The sequence below is a fragment of the Choloepus didactylus genome, chromosome 12 (assembly GCF_015220235.1).
Source record: "Choloepus didactylus isolate mChoDid1 chromosome 12, mChoDid1.pri, whole genome shotgun sequence".
NCBI lineage: Eukaryota > Metazoa > Chordata > Mammalia > Pilosa > Megalonychidae > Choloepus > Choloepus didactylus.
The window spans coordinates 22,397,975-22,419,270 of NC_051318.1; the positions used below are offsets into that span (position 1 = coordinate 22,397,975).

Here is a 21,296-nt window from a genome sequence, read left to right on the forward strand (position 1 = left end):
CTCCCCAGGGGCTGATCAGGTCCCCCAGCCCAGGCCCGCCAAGTCGAAGCACGTAATCAGTATCCCGCAATCCAGTATTAATAATTTGTTTGTCAGTAAGAAATAGAATTCTTCATAGCAAATGCCCCAGAATTGCTTCAGTTACCACAGCCATTAAAGACCAAACCTTTAGCTAAATTGGCAAAATGTTTTCGCAGGCCTTACTGAACACCTGTAGCTCTATCCTCTGTTGTTTTAATAGGCAGCAAATTTATCTGAGTAACAGCAGATCGCACCTGACAGATACTAACAGTAAGCTTACATACTGTACTGAAAAAACCTAATATTGATATGTGTGCTTACCATAGGTGTACCGTCTGATGCACAAAAAGCAGATCTAGTTTAGGCCCTTTGGGGGCAGGAGAGTTTACTTTGCCTTGACTGGTTTTCTTTCTAACCAGCGAACCCTAACTTTTTGTTTATAGTGATATTCTCTTAAAAAATCCTGTAACATTGATGGTAAAGGGAGCCCATCAATTCCATCATATGTAGTGCAGCTGCAGATTACTGCACGGCAGATATATTGCAGGCTAAAAGGAAAAGTCCTATTTAGTGATATAATAAGCAGTGGTTCAAAAAACATGCAAGAACTGGGATCTTTGTAATGTTCCAAAAGTCCTGTTACAGTGGAGGAGTGAAATACACATGGGTTGTGGGCATCAAAACTAAAGCTGTGATTCCACTGTTCAATTCGGGCATGCAGGGATCTGTTGTAGCGACTGAAGCTCGCAGAGAAGAGGTAGTCCTCTTGTGCAGAGTCCCTGAGCAAAAACATGCCTTTAGGTTTCCCTTCAAGAAGGGCTTCTGCTTCATAATGGTCCATCACTCCCCAGTGTCAGGGATTACCTGTAATCTGAAGCAAATCAGGCACGGGGCAGTGTATGTAATCAATCTGTGTATGGACTTTCCAAGCTCCCTGTCTGCTAACGTGGATATGGCTGTCTCCAGATACCTGGCGTTGCTTCTGCTTACATGACTGCAAACATAAGGTAGTTGTGTCCTCTTCTGAGTCACAATTAGCTTGTGGAATTGCGGAATTGTCTCCACTTATTTCAGTCATTCCAGGAGCTAACTTTGGTCCAAGTTTATATAAGGGATTAACCTGTGCAGTAGCTTCAAACGTATGTATTTGTGCATTGGGAGGGGGATCAACCCCTTCTTCAATAATAGGCCATCTTCTCTCTATAAGTCTATCTTCTTCATCTTCTCTAGAAACCAAAGACGGATCAAATGTATCAAAAAATGTTGAATGTGGGCTTACAGGAGCTGTATGCTGTTTAATCAAATGCCATTTTTGGGCTAAATCTGAGCCAGCAGGAAAAGAGCATTTCTCAAGCATTAATTCAGAAAGATGTATTTTTCTTTTATTAGAAAAGGGGTTTTGACTGCTTGTTGTAAGTTCTCATGGGAAAGCACAACCCAGCAGTATCCTGCAACCTTTATCTCAGAGAGCGATTTCCTGCTGTTCTGGTGGAAACGCTATCGATGTCATGTACAGAGCTTACGCAATATAGTGGACTTCTCTCCTTTGAAGTCCACTTCGAGTTCTATGAAACTTCTTGTCAGTATGCAATGAACTTGGTGTCTTTGTAGAACAGGAATGTTTTTTCTTCCCACTCCAGGGAGCATGTCGAGAGTAGGAGTCGCTTCGTGCAAGTCTTGTTCCTGGGGTGACACACAAATCATTATCCTTTTCAATGCTTATTTCCACAATCTGAGGGATTTCTGTGGCACAGTTTTGGTTTCTCCGTGAAGAATTCTTGCAAGGGCTTACTCCTAGTTGTAAGGCAACATTTTCTTTTAGGGGACTGCTTTGCTGCTGAGGAGCTGAGTCTCCTTTACAGATGTTCTTTTCCTTGACAGACACACATCTGTTGGAGTTCATGTCCACATCTTCACTATGGCTTCTTCCCTCCTGACTGAAGAGATTCTGACATCTGTATTTGAAGTTATTCCACATTTTCCCCACTTTATCCATTGATTACGATATCAGTTGCAGCGCGTGGGGTGGCCTCAGCCAGGGCACCTGTGGCCAGACAGGGTGGGCCCGGATGGTGCAGTCACTGAGAGGGTGAATGCGCCCACCTGCCCTGTCCAGTCCACTCTGACCGCCCGAGCAAGCACAGTCCTGTTTCCTCTGGATGGAGCCTGGGGACCCCAGCTCCGCTGGATGTCTGCGCCAGGCCCCCATTGGCCCCCATCCCCTTCCCCAGCCGCCTCCCCCTCTTTACCCTTTCCCCTCCCCACCCAGATTCTTAGGTTTTGAAAAAGCAGTTCTAACATATTCTCAAAGTTACTGCAAAACTGTCTTGACTTTGAATGTACTTTTTTATTTTTAACTCAATTTTGTTGAGATATATTCACATACCATATAATCATTCATAGTGTGCAGTCAGTTGTTCATAGTACCATTATATAGTTGTGCATTCATCACCACAATCAATTTTTGAACATTTTCATTACCACATAAAAAAAGAATAAGAATAAAAGTTAAGGGAGAAAAGATCACCCAAAATATCCGATAACACCCATCACTCTCTGTTATTCATTTACTTTTTGTCCTCATTTTTCTATTCATGTGTCCATACATTGGATAAAGGGAGTGGGAACCACAAAGTCTCCACAGTCACACGGTCACACAATGTAAGCTATATAGTTTTTCAGTGGTCTTCAAGAATAAAGGCTACTGGGTTGTAATTCAACAGTTTCAGGTATTTCGTTCTAGCTATTCCAATACACTAAAAACTAAAAAGGTACATCTATATAATGCATAAGGATAACCTCCAGAATGACCTCTCAACTCTATTTGAGAACTCTTAGCCAATGAAACGTTGTTTCCTTTTTCTTCCCCCGTTTGATCCAAGAAGGCTTTCTAAATCTCCTGATGCCAGGGCCAGTGTCATTCCTGCAAATCGTGTCTCACATTGCCAGGGAGATTTACATCCCTGGGAGTCATGTCCCATGTAGGAGAGAGGGCAGTGAGTTTACCTGCAGAATTGGCTTAGAGAGGCCACATCTTAGCTACAAAAGAGGTTCTCTGGGGGTGACTCTCAGACACAATTTTAAGTAGGCTTAGCATCTCCTTTGCAGTAACAGATTTCATAAGGGCAAGCCCCAAGATGGAGGGCTCGGTCTTCTAAATTGGTAGTCCCCAATGCTTGTGAGAATGTCATTAATTCCCCAGGTGAGGAAATTTAATATTTCCATATTTCCCCCCAGTCCCTCAAGGGGGCTTTGCAAATACATTTTTTTTTATCTTCATTTTATTGAGATATATTCACATACCACGCAGTCATACAAAACAAATCGTACTTTCGATTGTTTACAGTACCATTACATAGTGGTACATTCATCACCCATATCAATCCCTGGCACCTTCATTAGCACACATACAAAAATAACAAGAATAATAATTAGAGTGAAAAAGAGCAATTGAAGTAAAAAAGAACACTGGGTACCTTTGTCTGTTTGTTTCCTTCCCCTATTTTTCTACTCATCCATCCATAAACTAGACAAAGTGGAGTGTGGTCCTTATGGCTTTCCCAATCCCCTTGTCACCCCTCATAAGCTACATTTTTATACAACTGTCTTCGAGATTCATGGGTTCTGGGTTGTAGTTTGATAGTTTCAGGTATCCACCACCAGCTACCCCAATTCTTTAGAACCTAAAAAGGGTTGTCTAAAGTGTGCATAAGAGTGCCCACCAGAGTGACCTCTCGGCTCCTTTTGGAATCTCTCTGCCACTGAAGCTTATTTCATTTCCTTTCACATCCCCCTTTTGGTCAAGAAGATGTTCTCCGTCCCACAATGCCAGGTCTACATTCCTCCCTGGGAGTCGTATTCCACGTTGCCAGGGAGATTCACTCCCCTGGGTGTCTGATCCCACGTAGGGGGGAGGGCAGTGATTTCACCTTTCAAGTTGGCTTAGCTAGAGAGACAGGGCCACATCTGAGCAACAAAGAGGCATTCGGGAGGAGGCTCTTAGACACAACCATACGGAGGTCTAGCCTCTCCTTTGCAGCAACCGTCTTCCCAAGGGTAAAACCTGTGGTAGAGGGCTCAACCCATCAAACCACCAGTCCCCTATGTCTGTGGTCATGTTAGCAACCATGGAGGTGGGGTAGGCGAATACCCCTGCATTCTCCACAGGCTCCTTAAAGGGGCACTACATCTTTTTTTTTTCCTTGTTTTCCTTTTTTTTTTTTTTTTTTTTAACTTTTCCTTCTTTTTTAAATCAACTGCATGTGGTGGAGTCAGGTAAACAAAGTACCCCTCACCATCTCCTGTGGAAGTATTCCTCCATCACTCCTGAAGATGTTTCACCTGAAGACATAAATGATTCTCTCTTCTTCCATCTGAAAACGGATTCTGGTTTTTCCATTAACTGGATGAAGAAAATAACCACAAGTATAACTGATTTCAGTTTTTCAACCACATGTGCTAATAAAAAAAAAAAAAAAAAGAAAACAAACATACAATAAAAGAACATTTCAAAGAGACCATAACAAGGGAGTAAGAAAAAGAAAACTAACCTAAGATAACTGCTTAACTTCCAACATGTTCCTACTTTACCCCAAGAAAGTTACCTAATATAGCAACATTTCTGTGAACTTGCTCCTACTATATCCATCAGAAATTAACAGACCATAGTCATTCCTGGGCATCCCCAGAACGTTAAATAGCTTATCTATTCTTCTTGGATTATTGTTCCCCCTTCCTTAATTGCTCTCTATTGCTAGTTCCCCTACATTCTACATTATAAACCATTTGTTTTACATTTTTCAAAGTTCACATTAGTGGTAGCATATAATATTTCTCTTTTTGTGCCTGGCTTATTTCGCTCAGCTTTATGTCTTCAAGGTTCATCCATGTTGTCATATGTTTCACGAGATCGTTCCTTCTTACTGCCGCGTAGTATTCCATCGTGTGTATATACCACATTTTATTTATCCACTCATCTGTTGAAGGACATCTGGGTTCTTTCCATCTCTTGGCAATTGTGAATAATGCTGCTATGAACATTGGCGTGCAGATATCTGTTCGTGTCACTGCTTTCCGATCTTCCGGGTATATACCGAGAAGTGCAATCGCTGGATCGAATGGTAACTCTATATCTAGTTTTCTAAGGAACTACCAGACTGACTTCCAGAGTGGCTGAACCATTATACAGTCCCACCAACGATGGATAAGAGTTCCAATTTCTCTACATCCCCTCCAGCATTTGTAGTTTCCTGTTTGTTTAATGGCAGCCACACTAATCGGTGTTAAATGGTATCTCATTGTGGTCTTAATTTGCATCTCTCTAATAGCTAGTGAAGCTGAACATTTTTTCATGTGTTTCTTGGCCATTTGTATTTCCTCTTCAGAGAACTGTCTTTTCATATCTTTTGCCCATTTTATAATTGGGCCGACTGTACTATTGTCATTGAGTTGTAGGATTTCTTTATATATGCAAGATAGCAGTCTTGTCAGATACATGGTTTCCAAAAATTTTTTCCCATTGAGTTGGCTGCCTCTTTACCTTTTTGAGAAATTCCTTTGAGGTGCAGAAACTTCTAAGCTTGAGGAGTTCCCATTTATCTATTTTCTCTTTTGTTGCTTGTGCTTTGGATGTAAAGTCTAGGAAGTGGCCGCCTAATACAAGGTCTTGAAGATGTTTTCCTACATTATCTTCTAGGAGTTTTATGGTACTTTCTTTTATATTGAGATCTTTGGTCCATTTTGAGTTAATTTTTGTGTAGGGGGTGAGGTAGGGGTCCTCTTTCATTCTTTTGGATATGGATATCCAACTCTCCCAGCCCCATTTGTTGAAAAGACCATTATAACTCAGTTCAGTGACTTTGGGGGCCTTATCAAAGATCAGTCGGCCATAGATCTGAGGGTCTATCTCCGAATTCTCAATTCGATTCCATTGATCTATATGTCTATCTTTGTGCCAGTACCATGCTGTTTTGGCAACTGTGGCTTTATAATAAGCTTCAAAGTCAGGGAGTGTAAGTCCTCCCACTTTGTTTTTTCTTTTTTAGAGTGTCTTTAGCAATTCGAGGCATCTTCCCTTTCCAAATAAATTTGATAACTAGCTTTTCCAGGTCTGCAAAGTAGGTTGTTGGAAGTTTGATTGGGATTGCATTGAATCTGTAGATGAGTTTGGGTAGAATTGACATCTTAATGACATTTAGTCTTCCTATCCATGAACATGGAATATTTTTCCATCTTTTAAGGTCCCCTTCTATTTCTTTTAGTAGAGTTATGTAGTTTTCTTTGTATAGGTCTTTTACATCTTTGGTTAAGTTTATTCCTAGGTACTTGATTTTTTTAGTTGCTATTGAAAATGGTATCTTTTTCTTGAGTGTCTCTTCAATTTGTTCATTTCTAGCATATAGAAACATTACTGACTTATGTGCATTAACCTTGTATCCCGCTACTTTGCTAAATTTGTTGATTAGCTCTAGTAGCTGTATTGTCGATTTCTCAGGGTTTTCTAGATATAAGATCATATCATCTGCAAACAATGACAGTTTTACTTCTTCCTTTCCAATTTGGATGCCTTTTATTTCTTTGTCTTGCCAGATTGCCCTGGCTAGCACTTCCAGCACAATGTTGAATAACAGTGGTGACAGCGGGCATCCTTGTCTTGTTCCTGATCTTAGAGGGAAGGCTTTCAGTCTCTCACCATTGAGTACTATGCTGGCTGTGTGTTTTTCATATATGCTCTTTATCATGTTGAGGAAGTTTCCTTCAATTCCTACCTTTTGAAGTGTTTTTATCAAAAAGGGATGTTGGATTTTGTCAAATGCTTTTTCAGCATCTATTGAGATGATCAATTGATTTTTCCCTTTTGACTTGTTAATGTGTTGTAATACATTGATTGATTTTCATATGTTGAACCATCCTTGCATGCCTGGAATGAACCCCACTTGGTCATGGTGTATGATTTTTTTAATGTGTCTTTGGATTCGATTTGCAAGTATTTTGTTGAGGATTTTTGCATCTATATTCATTAGGGAGATTGGCCGGTAGTTTTCCTTTTTTGTAGCATCTTTGCCTGGTTTTGGTATTAGATTGATGTTAGCTTTATAGAATGAGTTAGGTAGTGTTCCATTTTCTTCAATGTTTTGAAAGAGTTTGAGTAAGATTGGTGTCAGTTCTTTCTGGAAAGTTTGGTAGAATTCCCCTGTGAAGCCATCTGGGCCTGGGCATGCATTTGTGGGAAGATTTTTGATGACTGATTGGATCTCTTTGCTTGTGATGAGTTGATTGAGGTCTTCTATTTCTTCTCTGGTCAGTCTAGGTTGTTCATATGTTTCCAGGAAATTGTCCATTTCCTCTACATTATCCAGTTTGTTGCCATACAGTTGTTCTTAGTATCCTCTTATAATTTTTTAAATTTCTTCAGGATCTGCAGTTATGTCACCTTTTTCATTCATTATTTTGTTTATATGGGTCTTCTCTCTTTTTGATTTTGTCAGTCTAGCTAGGGGCTTGTCAATCTTGTTGATCTTCTCAAAGAACCAACTTTTGGTGATATTTATCCTCTCTATTGTTTTTTTGTTCTCTATGTCATTTATTTGTGCTTTAATCCTTGTTATTTCTTTTCTTCTACTTGGTTTAGGATTGGTTTGCTGTTCATTTTCTAGCTTCTTCAGTTGATCCATTAGTTCTTTGATTTTGGCTCTTTCTTCCTTTTTAATGTATGCGTTTAGTGCTATAAATTTCCCCCTTAGCACTGCTTTTGCTGCATCCCATAGGTTTTGATATGTTGTGTTTTCATTTTCATTCGTCTCTATATATTTAGTAATTTCTCTTGCTATTTCTTCTTTAACCCACTGCTTTTTTAGGAGTGTGTTGTTTAACCTCCAGGTATTTGTGAATTTTCTAAGTCTCTGATGGTTATTGACTTCTAATTGTATTCCATTGTGGTCAGAGAATGTGCTTTGAATAATTTGAAACTTTTTAAATTTATTGAGGCTTGTTTTATGTCCCAGCATATGATCTATTCTGGAGAAAGTTCCGTGAGCACTAGAAAAGTATGTGTATCCTGGTGATTTGGGATGTAATGTCCTGTATATGTCTGTTAAATCTAATTCATTTATCAGATTGTTTAGGTTTTCAGTTTCCTTATTGGTCTTCTGTCTGGTTGATCTATGTATAGGAGAGAGTGATGTGTTGAAGTCTCCCACAATTATTGTGGAAACATCAATTGCTTCCTTTAGTTTTGCCAGTGTTTCTCTCATGTATTTTGTGGCACCTTGATTGGGTGCATAGACATTTACGATTGTTATTTCTTCTTGCTGAATTGCCCCTTTTATTAGTATGTAGTGGCCTTCTTTGTCTCTCAAAACATCCCTGCATTTGAAGTCTATTTTATCTGAGATTAATATTGCTACACCTGCTTTGTTTTGGCTGTAGCTTGCATGAAATATTTTTTTCCATCCTTTCACTTTGAGTTTCTTTGTGTCCCTGTGTCTAAGATGAGTCTCTTGTATGCAACATATTGATGCTTCATTTTTTTTTATCCATTCTGCGAATCTATATCTTTTAATTGGGGAGTTTAATCCATTTACATTCAACGTTATAACCGTGAAGGCATTTCTTGAATCAGCCATCTTATCCTTTGGTTTATGTTTGTCATATTTTTCCCCTCTGTCTATTAATATCCTTTATTGTACCCATACCGAATCTCTTTAGTACTGAACCTTTCTCCAAGTCTCTCTGTCCTGTCTTTGTTTCTCTGTCTGTAGGGCTCCCTTGAGTATCTCCAGTAGGGCAGGTCTCTTGTTAGCAAATTCTCTCAGCATTTGTTTGTCTGTGAAAAATTTAAGCTCTCCCTCAAATTTGAAGGAGAGCTTTGCTGGATAAAGTAATCTTGGCTGGAAATTTTTCTCACTCAGAATTTTGAATATATCGTGCCACTGCCTTTTTGCCTCCATGGTGGCTGCTGAGTAGTCACTACTTAGTCTTATGCTGTTTCCTTTGTATGTGGTGAATTGCTTTTCTCTTGCTGCTTTCAGAACTTGCTCCTTCTCTTCTGTGTTTGACAGTGTGATCAGTATATGTCTCGGAGTGGGTTTATTTGGATTTATTCTATTTGGGGTTCGCTGAGTATTTATGATTTGTGTATTTATGTTGTTTAGAAGATTTGGGAAGTTTTCCCCAACAATTTCTTTGAATACTCTTTCTAGACCTTTACCCTTTTCTTCCCCTTCTGGGACACCAATGAGTCTTATATTTGGATGTTTCATATTATCTATCATATCCCTGAGGTCCATTTCGATGTTTTCAATTTTTTTCCCCATTCTTTCTTTTATGCTTTCATTTTCCATTCTGTCATCTTCGAGGTCACTGATCCGTTGTTCAACTTCCTCTAGTCCTCTACTATGAGTGTCCAGAATCTTTTTAATTTGGTCAACAGTTTCTTTAATTTCCTTAAGGTCATCCATTTTTTTTATTTAGTCTTGCAATGTCTTCTTTATGCTCTTCTAGGGTCTTCTTGATTTCCTTTGTCTCCCGTACTATGGTCTCATTGTTCATCTTTAGTTCTTTGAGTAGCTGCTCTAGGTGCTGTGTCTCTTCTGACCTTTTGATTTGGGTGCTTGGGCTTGGGTTATCCATATCGTCTGGTTTTTTCATATGCTTTATAATTTTCTGTTGTTTTTGGCCTCGTGGCATTTGCTGAACTTGATAGGGTTCTTTTAGGATTTGTAGACCAATTGAAGTCCTTATCTCTAATTTATCAGATCTACAGCTTCGTGGAGTACACTTTCTCTAACTAACCAGCAGGTGGCGTCCACGAGCCACCTGTTCTCCACGAGCCAGTTCTCCCCTGCTTAGCCTTTTTGGTGAGTGGGGGAGTGCGTCTTGTGGGGCCCAATTGGTGTACCAAGCTTGCGTGTGTAGTTGGTGTTGCCTGCCCTGTATATGGGGCGTGTTTCTGGGCAGTCCGGGAGGGGGGGTGGGTGGCTCTAACAATCAAATCTCCCTGGTGATCCTAGAGTTTTAAGGCTGCTGCAATAGTCTAATCCTTCAGTTCGGTCCTGCCACAGTTTGTCTCTGCCACTGACCCACAAATCCTTGGTATTGGCGTATGGCTCCTGAGACTTGCAAGTGGGCCCCTCTTCCAGGCCGTGCACCCCCTGGTCCTCTGTTGAGGGATGACTGTGCTATGTCACAGGTGAGTGCCGTCCCCCCAGGGCAGTTCTGGGCTGCTGGGATGTGTAGGGAGGCTCCCAGTCTGCTGAAATGATGGCTGAATGGGGCTTTGTTAATTCACACTGCTCTACGTTCCCAACTCTGGGACAATCAGCTGCGGTTGCAGGGAAGGCTAATGTCCACGCCCAGTTTTGTGGTGTGTGCCTGTTATTTGAAGCCCTTCCGTCACACTGGTTTGTCTGGGGCAGCTCTGGGCTATGGGGCTGGCGATGGGCAGGAGTGTTTCCTGTCCACCAGGATGATGGCTGTGAGTGGACACCCCCCTTTTCTTGGGAAGTTGTGGTGTTTAGTGAATTTTCTCAGCCACTGGATTATTGCGTTTTGTCTTAGAGCTCTCCTAGTTCTGCTCTTGACTTGACCTGCCCAAATTGCAGGTCTTTGAAGCTTTCTGTATTGGGCTTCTTAGAGTAATTGTTTTAGAAAAAGACAAAAGGATTAAAAAAAAAAAAAAAAACAAAAACGGGCCCTCCTCAGAGATCTAATGGGTTATTGAAATGCTAAGAGACAAAGCAACCAGGGCCATTAAGGAAAGGTCCACAGGGCAGAGAGATCAGCTTTTCTTCGGGATTTGCATATGCGCCTCAGGGCCCTTCCCCTTTCTATGTTCACCAGAACTCCAAAAATCCTCCGCTTTTATTTTGCAGTTTTTCGTGATGTTTTTTTTCTATGCCTGTCTCCTCTCTGCTGGGCTGGCTGCTCTCAGATTCTCTGGTGTCTGGTCTCAGTCTATCTATGGTTGGATTTTGGATCAGTAGAATGAGTTTCCGATAAGGGCTGCCACTGCACTTCTCCCTTCTCCTTCCCGGAGCTGACAGCCCCTCCTCCCACGGGACTGAGCCTGGCAGGGAGGGGCGCGGGTCCCCTGGCTGCAAAAACTTACAGATTTCGCTGATCTCAGCAGTTCCACGTTTTCATGAGTGTTGTATGAAGTATGGCCAAAGTCAGATTGCTCTGTGGTGTCCAGTCCACGCAGTTCCTGGCTTTCTACCTACTTTCCTGGAGGAGTAACTAAAACATACAGCTCACCAGTCTGCCATCTTGCCCCGCCTCTCTCATTTCCTTTCACATCCCCCTTTTGGTCAAGAAGATGTTCTCCGTGCCACGATGCCGGGTCTACATTCCTTCCCGGGAGTCATATTCCAGCAAATACATTTTTATTCTCAGCCCAAATTACTCTGGGACGTATTGGGGTTTTATTCTAACCAGTACAAACCAACATTCCATGTAATTATGTTGTTTGAATAAACTGACCATATGATATAAATTATATAATGTGTTACAAAAAATATAGATTTTTTACCCAATAAACATCTGTTCCTTTGGTCTCACACAGAAGTTGGTGTTTTAAAAACAGTCAATATCGTCCTTTACGCTTTAGTTTGATTTACTTTAGTCCTAACCAAGTCCATTTCATTCATATCTCTAATTGAAGTCTGATGTCTTTTTTTCAGACTGTTTTAACATTTGCTGCATGTGGTAATGCTGACATTCATAGCTGCCAGACTCTGGCTCTGAGTTTCAGGTGTTGCACAGAAAAGTTCTAGGGACTAACCAGGTTATATACAAAGAGCTCAGCATCTCAGAATTTAGAAATAGACATACAACTCAGGAATAGATGTAACTGCTGTAAGAGCTTACAATCTAGGAACCTTTACAATAAGCCTTCCCATGATAACCTATGCTCTCGGACTTAATTCTCAAGAGTTTGCACATTATAGTTAGTACATATTAGTGAGGCATTATAATGTTTTTCTTTCTGGTGGATTTCACTCAACATACTGTCTTCAATGTCCACCTCACAACTCCACTCCTTCTTGTAGCAGCTCAATATTCCATTGTATGTATACTCCGTAGTTTGCCATTCCAATCATCAGTCGATGTACCCAGAGGCCACCCCCGTCCACTGCGAATTGTGAATACTGTCACCATAAACCCCACTGTGCGAATGTCCATTTGTGTCCCTCTTTTCCGTTCTTCCAAGTAAATAGCCAATAACTGAGTTGCAGGACCATATGGCAACCCCATGCTTAGCTTCCTGTGGAACCACCACACTGCCCTCCAGATGGGCTGCACCATTCTCCTTCCCCACCGTTGGGTACATCCCTTTCTCCACATTTCCTTTCTCCATCCAGCACTTGTATTCCTCTGTTTATTTTTTATATGGTTTTAGTCACACACCATACATTTCATCCTAAATAAACAATCACTGGTTCCCTGTATAATCACCTAGTTATGCATTCTTGGCCACTATCTATGTGAGGACATTTCCATTTCTTCCACAAAGAAAGAGGAAGAGGCAAAAAAGAAAAAGAAAAAAATGACAACTAAAAAGCAACAAAAGAAAAATAAAATGAAAATAAAATACAATAAAAAAGACAACAGCAAGGCCAAGAATCCCATACCCCTCCCTTATATTCACCTCTTAGAGACATTTAGCTTTGGTGTATTGCCTTTGTTACAATTGATGGAAGCATATTACAATGTTACTGTTAACTATAGACTCTAGTTTGCATTGATTGTATTTTCCCCCCAATACCACCCCATTTTTAACACTTTGAAAAGTTGACATTCATTTGTTTTCCCTCATGTAAAAACATATTTGTACATTTAATCACAATCATTGGCCACTCTAGGTTTCATTAAGTAATGCAGTCCCAGTCTTTATTTTCTGTCCTTCCTTCTGGTGTTCTATATGCCCTTAACCTTCCTCTTTAAACCATACTCACAGTCATGTTTGTTCGGTGTACTTACAATATTGTGCTACCATCCTCCAGTATTGTGCTCAGAGCTTCTGTCTCCTGTTTTTCCTGTCTGCCTGTAGTGCTCCTTCTAGTATTTCCTGTAGAGCAGGTATCTTGTTCACAAACTCTCTCAGTGTCTGTTTGTCTGAGAATATTTTAAACTGTCTTTCATTTTTGAAGGACATTTTGGCTGGATATAGAATTCCTGGTTGGCTGTTTTTTAATTTCAGTATCTTAAATATATCATACCACTGCCTTCTCACCTTCATGGTTTCTGCTGAGAAGTTTGCACGTAGGCTTATTGAACTTCTGTTATATGTGATGGATCGCTTTTTTCTTGCTGCTTTCAGAATTTTCTCTTTGTCTTTGACATTTGTTAATCTGATTATTGAATATCTTGGCATAGGTCTATTTGGATTTATTCTGTTTGGGGTATGCTGTGCTTCTTGGATCTGTAATTTTATGTCTTTCATAACAGATGGGAAATGTTCAGTGATTATTTCTTCCATTATTGTTTTTTCCCTTCTCTTTTTCTGGGATACCCATGACATGTTTATTCATGTACTTCATGTTGTCATTCCGTTCTCTTAGATCCTGCTAATATTTTTCCATTCTTTTTCCTGTGTGTTCTTTTGTATAGGATTTGGCTGTTCTGTTCTCCAATTCATGAATCCTTACTTCTGCCTCTTCAAATCTGCTGTTATATGTCTCCATTGTGTTTTTCATCTCTTGTATTATGCCAATTGTTTTTTCAAATTTTCGAGTTCTTCCTTATGTTCACCCAGTGTCTTCTTTATATCCTTTATTTCTTTTACCATATCGTCCCTCAACTCGTTGATTCGATTTTTGAATTCATTTAGGATATTTGTTTAAAGATTTTTAATTAGTTGTTTCAACTCCTGTGAAGTGTAAGTTTGTTCCTTTGACTGGGCCATATCTTCATTTTTCCTAATGTGACTTGAATTTTTTTGTTGTCTAGGCATCTGGTTTCCTTGACTACCCCAATCAGGGTTTCCCAGACCAGACAGGCCCAGATCTCAGGAAGTTGTAATTAAGTATCGAGTTTCGCTGAGGGTGGGACCCAGCGGGTTGTCAGACTTTCCTGTGAGGCCTCTAGACTCTGTGCTTTTCCTATCCTGTCTAGCAGGTGTCGCTTGTCAGCCTGCAGCACCTCAGTGGTGTAGAGAGGTATGGTCCCTTTAATTCTCAGTGGACCCTGTCCTGGCCAGGGGCTGAGGGTATCAGAAGCCAAGTTTAAATTGTTTCTGGGTTCTCTTCATTCCTGTACCGCAGGTCCTGGGGTCTGAATTCTCTGAGGGAGGGCAGCCACTTGAGGTGGCCCCATGCCTCTTTTCTTAGGAATGATACACCCTTTAGGGAATTGTCTCCTATACTTGAACTCCTCCTTTACCTCTTTGACTCTCTTAACTCCACCTTTGCCTGGGTCGGGGTTGACAGTTGAAAATGCCTGAGGCTTCTTCTAATTAGCTACTTAGAATGAGCCCCCCCCCCAAAAAAAAGGAAAAAGAGCAAAAGCGCCTTTTCAGAGCCAGCCCCTAGCCCCCCAGTTTTGCCCGTCAACTGGTGTTGATACCTGGTTCTCTGTGCTTCTTTTCTTGGGACAGAACCATTTTCCAGTATTCTAAGCTCAGCTGTCTCCAAAAGCCTGTGTTTTTTTTTTTATTTGTGATTTTTTTTTTTTTCCACCAGCCCTGCCTCTTCTCTGCTTGGAAAGAACTCAGGGTTCCTTTCCTGCTTGCTCTGGGTTTATCTGTGTTCATAGCTTGTATCCAGTAGTCCAAGTTTGTTAATTAAAACTGCAGTTGGAGCTTGTTTGGGTTACTTTCCGTCGCTCTAGGTAGCCTGCTTTTTTTTTTCCACAGAGAGATATTGTACAACTCAACCTGCCATGCTGTTGGGGGAGGGGCACCAGCTCTGCAGTTTGGGGAGCTTTATTTACAGTTTTATCTGCAATGTCAGCCATTCCACCCATTCCAGGCTAGTGTATGATATGTGTCCCGTCATGGATGTCCCCCAGCAGTTTTTCCAAACTATTTGCTAGTTGTTCCTGGCTGTTTACTATTTCCTCTAGAGGACTAACTAAATTCCACACCTCTCTATGCCATCATCTTGCCTGCCTCTCTTGGATGTACTTTTAACTTTGATGTTATGTGTGTGTATATTTTTGAAATCAATTGAAAATTAGAACATTTCTTTTCATAATGAGTACCCTGAGGGCAGGAAATAGGTTTTCTCTTACAGGTGTTTTTTTTAAAACTCTTCTGCTCAATATATTTTGTGAATTAAAGGTGTTAATTTCAAAATTAAAATTATTAGTCAATTTCAAAGGTGGGTAGGTAGATGGGTAATGTATGTTAGATAATTGTGAAGAAAAGTCAAATGGATTTAGATTTTTGTGGTAAGAAATATGTGTAGAAGGTAGTAATTAGATGATTTGCAGCATTCCAGTGCTCAGACTTGGATGAATGAATCCAATTTAGCGTTTAATAAAGAAGACTAAAATGTTCAGTTTAAGTGATAGAGAATCTCAAGGAGGTCTGGAAGGTTGCAAGTGTGTTGGAACTGATTTGTTTGTGATATATTTGTAAGTATAAAGTTATTTTATCACTTATTTCAGATTTATGTTTATGTAATTCAAATAGTAATATAAAGATAATTTCTAGAAACTTTTTTTGTCTTTTCAATGAATAGCATGGTAATTTGAAGATATAAAATGGTTTTCATCCCTTTAGACAGTCTCATCAAGCTCCAGGAGTAGGAGATTGCCTTCGACAACATTTGGGGTCACGTCTTGCATGGACATTAAGTGCAAACCAGACTTCTTTACAAACCACTACCTCAAAAGGTATCCCAAACCCTGTTTCTCGCAATGTGGCAAGGTCAAGGAGAGAAGGGGATACGGGTGGTGAGTAAGGATATATTTTTAAATAGTTTTTCTTTGAACATTTTGCATTCATGCTTCCTTTATTTTAAAATACTGATCAAAGAATCCTCACTTAAAACCTTTTAGTGGTTTCTTTTTATTCTCGTGATGAGGTTCAGAACCCTCAGTATGTTCTATGACAATTTGAAGAGTCCAGCTTTATCTCTACATGTCACCCTCCCTTTGCTCTTTGACCACCAACAAGAAACACTGTCCTTTTATTTGTCACCTCCTTCCACCTTTCACTCATTGTCCATATTGTTCCTCTCTCTGGATCACCTTTTTCTCCTCCTTGGCAGATTCCCCTTTTCTAATTTTTATTCTGCCTTTCTTCTTGTGAAAGCCTCTCCAGTCTAGATTGGCCCCCCTGCTAAATAGTATACTTTCTTCTACTAGATTCTGAGTTCCATGAAGGTAGTTTCCATTTCTGTCTTGTTCACTGTCCCAGAACCTAGTACAGCATCTAGAACACTGAAGAATCTCAATAAATGAATACTTCGTTAGGCATTTTAAAACCTTGCTAGGTTCCAAAAGGAGGTTTGCGCTTTGTTTTCTTGAGAACATTAAGAATAACAATGATGTGTGAGTATCCTGAAAATAGAATAATGGACTTGATTGCTGGTTTGTAATCTCCTGATTCTGAAATTCCTCTAGATGTTATCTGTCCTTATCTAGAATGTAAAGGTAATGGGTATCTTTTAGGACTATGAAGATACATCCTGGAATCCTTAGCCCTCTGCAACATTCACTGGTATTTGCAGAGTTCTGTCTGTCCCCATGTGTAGCTCATATTGTCAGCCTATATCTGTCCGTTAATAGCAAAATCATTGTGTCAGGTATGACAGCTATGAATTTTTGGGTTTAGAATGCTAGTTTCTAGATTGAGTCAGAGAGCTATTATCTGCTTATTTCTTTTTGTTTGCTGTGATTACTGACCCTAATCAATGCTTTCAAATATGTATTCTGTAGAAAGCTAAGAGTCAAGTGGATTTTAAAAAGTCCACCTTTGAATTAATCCAAAAGAAAGCAGGAGAGGAAGTACAAAGGTAGAAAGAACATGTATGATAAAGAGAAAACATACTGCAATAAGGTAAATTTAAACCTTAACCTATCAGTACTTACATAATATGCAAATGGATTAAACACTTCATTTAAAAACAGTTTTTAAAAACAAATCTATTTAAAAAGCTGCTGTTTATAAGAGACATATTGTAAATGTAAGGACACAGATTGACAGGATATGGATGGATAAAGATACATCACACAAACACTACCCATATGTACCCTGGGTGTTTATATGAATATCAAAGTAGACTTCAAGAGAAGTAGTATTATTACCAGGGATATAGAGGAACATTTCATAACAATGAAGGGGTCAGTTCCTTAGGAAGGTATAATAATCCTAATTGTGTATTTGCCTACTAATAGCTTCAAAATACCAAAATGTCATTGACAGAACTGAAAAGAAAAACAGACAAATCCGTAATTATTGTTGGATATTTCAACTTTCCTCTCTTAATAATTGACAGGAAAAGCAGGCAATAAATAAATAAATAAATAAAATCGATAGTGATATATAAGTTTGAAACAATACTATTAAGTAATTTGATGTATTTGATATTTATAGAACATTACAACCCAGTATTTGTGAAATACACATCTGTACTTTGTTTCTGACTATGATTGGCTTTGGTTGTATGAATGCTGATTCTCAGGCTATACACTGACCAGGTTTCTCTCTTCTCCCATCAGTGCTTGGATTTCTGGGCATTGCCTCCTCCTCTTTGTTTTGGTTTGGCTTAGCTTCTGTTCAAAGGAATTACAGAAACCAAAAATATCTTTTCTATACTATTAACTCCTTTGGAAAAAGGAGGAATTTTTTGGTTACCTTTTCAGATAGTTCTGGATGTTCTTTTGGCTACCATGTAAAAACTTAATAAACTATTTTCTGAAAAGTTAGGTGCAGTGTGGAATCAGAAACCACATCAGCAAACCTTCTGTGCCCTGTTACAATAAATTGTTCCATTTAGTACTTTGAAAAAATCTTTTACTCTGCATAATTATTAAGATCACTGTTAATTATTTGAAAAATATTGGTCTACTGAGTTATGCAGATTTTTCCACATATTGGCACATTTTATTATGCAATATTGAAAAATCACTTAAGAAAAGTCTCAAGTATTGGTAGGCTGTCAAGTTCATGGTAGTAGATACAAGTTTTCAAAAATTCTAGTTTTTGTTTAAAAGCTTGAATTTTGTTATTGGCAACAAATGTCACTTGTTTTTCTGGAAGTGATAGGCTTACTTTTGAGAAAATGTCTCAAAATATCTGCCATATACCCAAGTCTGAATATAGTTTTCCAGTCATTCAAGTAAAAATGGTGTTCCATTGAAAAGTGATTAGCTCAGATTGTAATTCAAACATGTAAGTGCTTTTCTTAAAGACAATTATTGTACTTCGGTATGCACCAGATACGCTTTGTGTGACCTCATTTCATCACGCGGAGTGTTAAAGAAATATACTCGAGTCAAGATTTATAACATTTATCATTTTTACTTCTTCCTTAAGTATATTCTTCAGTGAAACTGGCTTTTTTTTAAATTTGTTTTTAGATTGTGAGTTTACTGTGGTGACGAACACAACAATTACTAGTACAGTTTGTTGTCACTTCCTTTATTTGTGCTAAAGCACCAGCAGTTTTATCCACCATTGCTTTAAGACCTTTAGATAAGAAATTGCACTGTCTCCATCCCTTTTTCAGAAAATCTTTTTTTCTTTGTAACCATATTCTCTCTCTCTCTCTCTCTCTTTCTCTTTAATACTCTTCTTTTTCATCTTAAGCTCTTTATTCAGTTTGGGAAATTTGCCCTGGTGGGCAAATATTAATTATGTAATAAAGTTTATTTCACCTTAAAATGTATTGTTTAGTAATTATTCTCTTTTTAAAATCATTTTGCAGGTAATGTGGAAGTTAATGAATCAACTCTAGTAAGAGATATTTTGTACGTCTTCCAGGGCATAGATGGCAAAAATATCAAAATGAGCAATACTGAAAATTGTTATAAAGTGGAAGGAAAGGTATAGTAACATCAAGTATAGTTTAAAATATTCTGAAAGAAAAAAAATGTCTCTAAGACCAGATTTTGAGCTTTTGATCTGTGGGGTGTTATTATGGTAAGGAAGTTTTGATTTACAAAATTAATGATTCCAGTCAACTTGCATTATTAAATTCTGGTTTTTATTTCTTTGTCCAGTTTGTGGCTTGTGCAGTTTTGTTATGGGGGCCCTCTTTGTAATCAATACTTGCTTTCTTTTCCCTTCCATGGCTTACTTTTCTTGTATTCACTGATAAGCTTATTCTTTTTTAGCTTATTTCTGCATCCTGTTACAAAGGTATGTCAGAGCTTAGTGTCTTTGCCATTGATGCAGAATTCCAGATAAGGTGTCTTTGTTTTTGTTTTCATCTTCCTGAAACAAAAATAAAGAACATCCATTTATCACACCCCCTTATTAATTTTATAAGTGTTACATCAGATCTGTTTCACAAATTTAACCAAGTTTTCAGGCTGCCTGTACCCCAGTCAGGATGAATTACAGATTCTGAGTAAGTCACTCTATACAGGGAGTGACTTTACACAAGTTTTACTATTTACTTTGGGGTGTTTTAAGTCCCTGCCTTAGGGATTTAAGATTTTCTTGTTTCCCTTCTCATTCTTTTATCTTTAATGATGGTATGTGAATTAACTTTTACTTTCATGTTTTGAAGCCTCTGAATTATAATATCAGAAGTACAAATGGTTGAGAAAACAATAATTAAAATTCTACCTTTGATTTTGAATTTTAACTCAATATATTTTTACTTTTTAGGCAAATCTAAATAAATCCTTGAGAGATACAACAATCAGACTTGCTGAGCTGGGATGGTTACATAATAAAATCAGAAAATACACTGACCAGAGGAGTTTAGACCGTTCATTTGGACTTGTAGGTCAGGTATGTCCATTACTACTAGAAGAACATTTAGGATGCCATTAACTTTGGGAAATGCTTAATCTACTTAAAATCTTACTATGAAAATAATTCTTAAAACGATTCTTTTTAAATAAAGAAGCTTTAATTATAGACTTCTTGGGAACAGAGAAGAGGATGGGGTTTTTAGAATCCAAAAGCTTATAGAAGGGACTCCCAGTGGACACAGACTTCTAAGGAAGTGATCCTGCCCAGCTGCTCCTGGTTTCTCAGGAATTTGTAGGAGGGACCCTGCTGGGATCAAGACTTGTGAACAGGGGATACTCCCAGTTGCTCTTGGTACCTCTGATAGCACAATGAGACTGCATTTGGAATGCTCAAAGAAGCTAGAGACTGGCCTGAATGGCATTGCTGGGACAGTGCCTCTAGGAACAGCAAGTGTCTCCCCTCCTCCTGCTGGCTACAACCCAGTAGGAAACAGCTGGCAGAGGAGACATTAAAATTACAGAGCCCCAACCTTTTTTAATGGTTAAACAGCATATGATGTTGCCTTCAGGTTGATCTAGAGCAGTTAATTATTGCCAATGAAATTTCCAAAAAATTGAGTGAGAATTACAAATAAACTGTACAGGACAAGCACAGCATAAGTATTGCACTCTAGTGATGGCTTTGCAGTTAGCTTAGGGATCAAATTTTGGCTCCATCCTTTAATAGTTTTGACATCTTGCACAAGCTACTTAGCTTCTTTTGGCTTTAGTTTCTTCATATGTAAAATGGAGATAATAATATCAACTCCATAACATTGTGAGGATTAAGAGAGAATGGGTGTAGTACTGTTGGTATAGTGCCTGGCATTGTTTTAATATTTTTCACCATTATAATGAATTGGCTATATTAGATAGATCAGGATGCCACATTCTTGAAGCCATGCAATAGTCTCCCCTCTTATTTTAATGCAGACATTAATAAACAGTGGCTGTACTTTGCTCTTGAATCCTTTTTAGTATTGAGTTCCACGTACCATTAAGAATTGAATGGCATTTGCAAGCCCGGTGAAAATTATTTGCAACCCCTTCCAGAAGCATCATATGATTTCTATGAATCTTGCCCCCTTTTCAAAGAGATCATTTTATCATATCATTATTTTTATCCTTCTCTTATGAAGTGCAAATTTTATAGTACTGTGTTTTAAACCTTTTCTCTCATTTTCTTATTTGTCTCATAACAGTCCTTTAAAATAAGCAGGGCAAGTTTTAATTATCCCCACTTACAAATGTAGAAGTTGAGCCTCAGAAGAGTTAATTGATTTGTCTAAGTTCTCCAGATGGTAAGTGGGAGATATGGGACCAGAGTTTGCTTGGTAACTTCTAATCTAAAGCTCCATCAATTCTAC

At 38.9% G+C, this 21,296-nt stretch overlaps 1 protein-coding gene and 1 pseudogene across 2 annotated transcripts in view; one reads left to right on the plus strand and one right to left on the minus strand.

Moving 5' to 3' along the window:
• Positions 1–21,296, plus strand: part of TUBGCP3 (tubulin gamma complex associated protein 3) — a 175,444-nt gene that overhangs the window by 49,569 nt on the left and 104,579 nt on the right. Inside the window, exons 6-8 of one of the 2 annotated variants that reach the window (XM_037799980.1) lie at positions 15,743–15,915; positions 18,894–19,012; positions 19,802–19,927. In XM_037799980.1, coding sequence (XP_037655908.1) covers positions 15,743–15,915; positions 18,894–19,012; positions 19,802–19,927 — 418 coding nt within the window. The remainder of the gene's footprint in view (positions 1–15,742; positions 15,916–18,893; positions 19,013–19,801; positions 19,928–21,296) is intronic. The other variant, XM_037799981.1, reaches the window with a different exon arrangement.
• On the minus strand, positions 407–2,017 carry LOC119506973 (annotated as a pseudogene).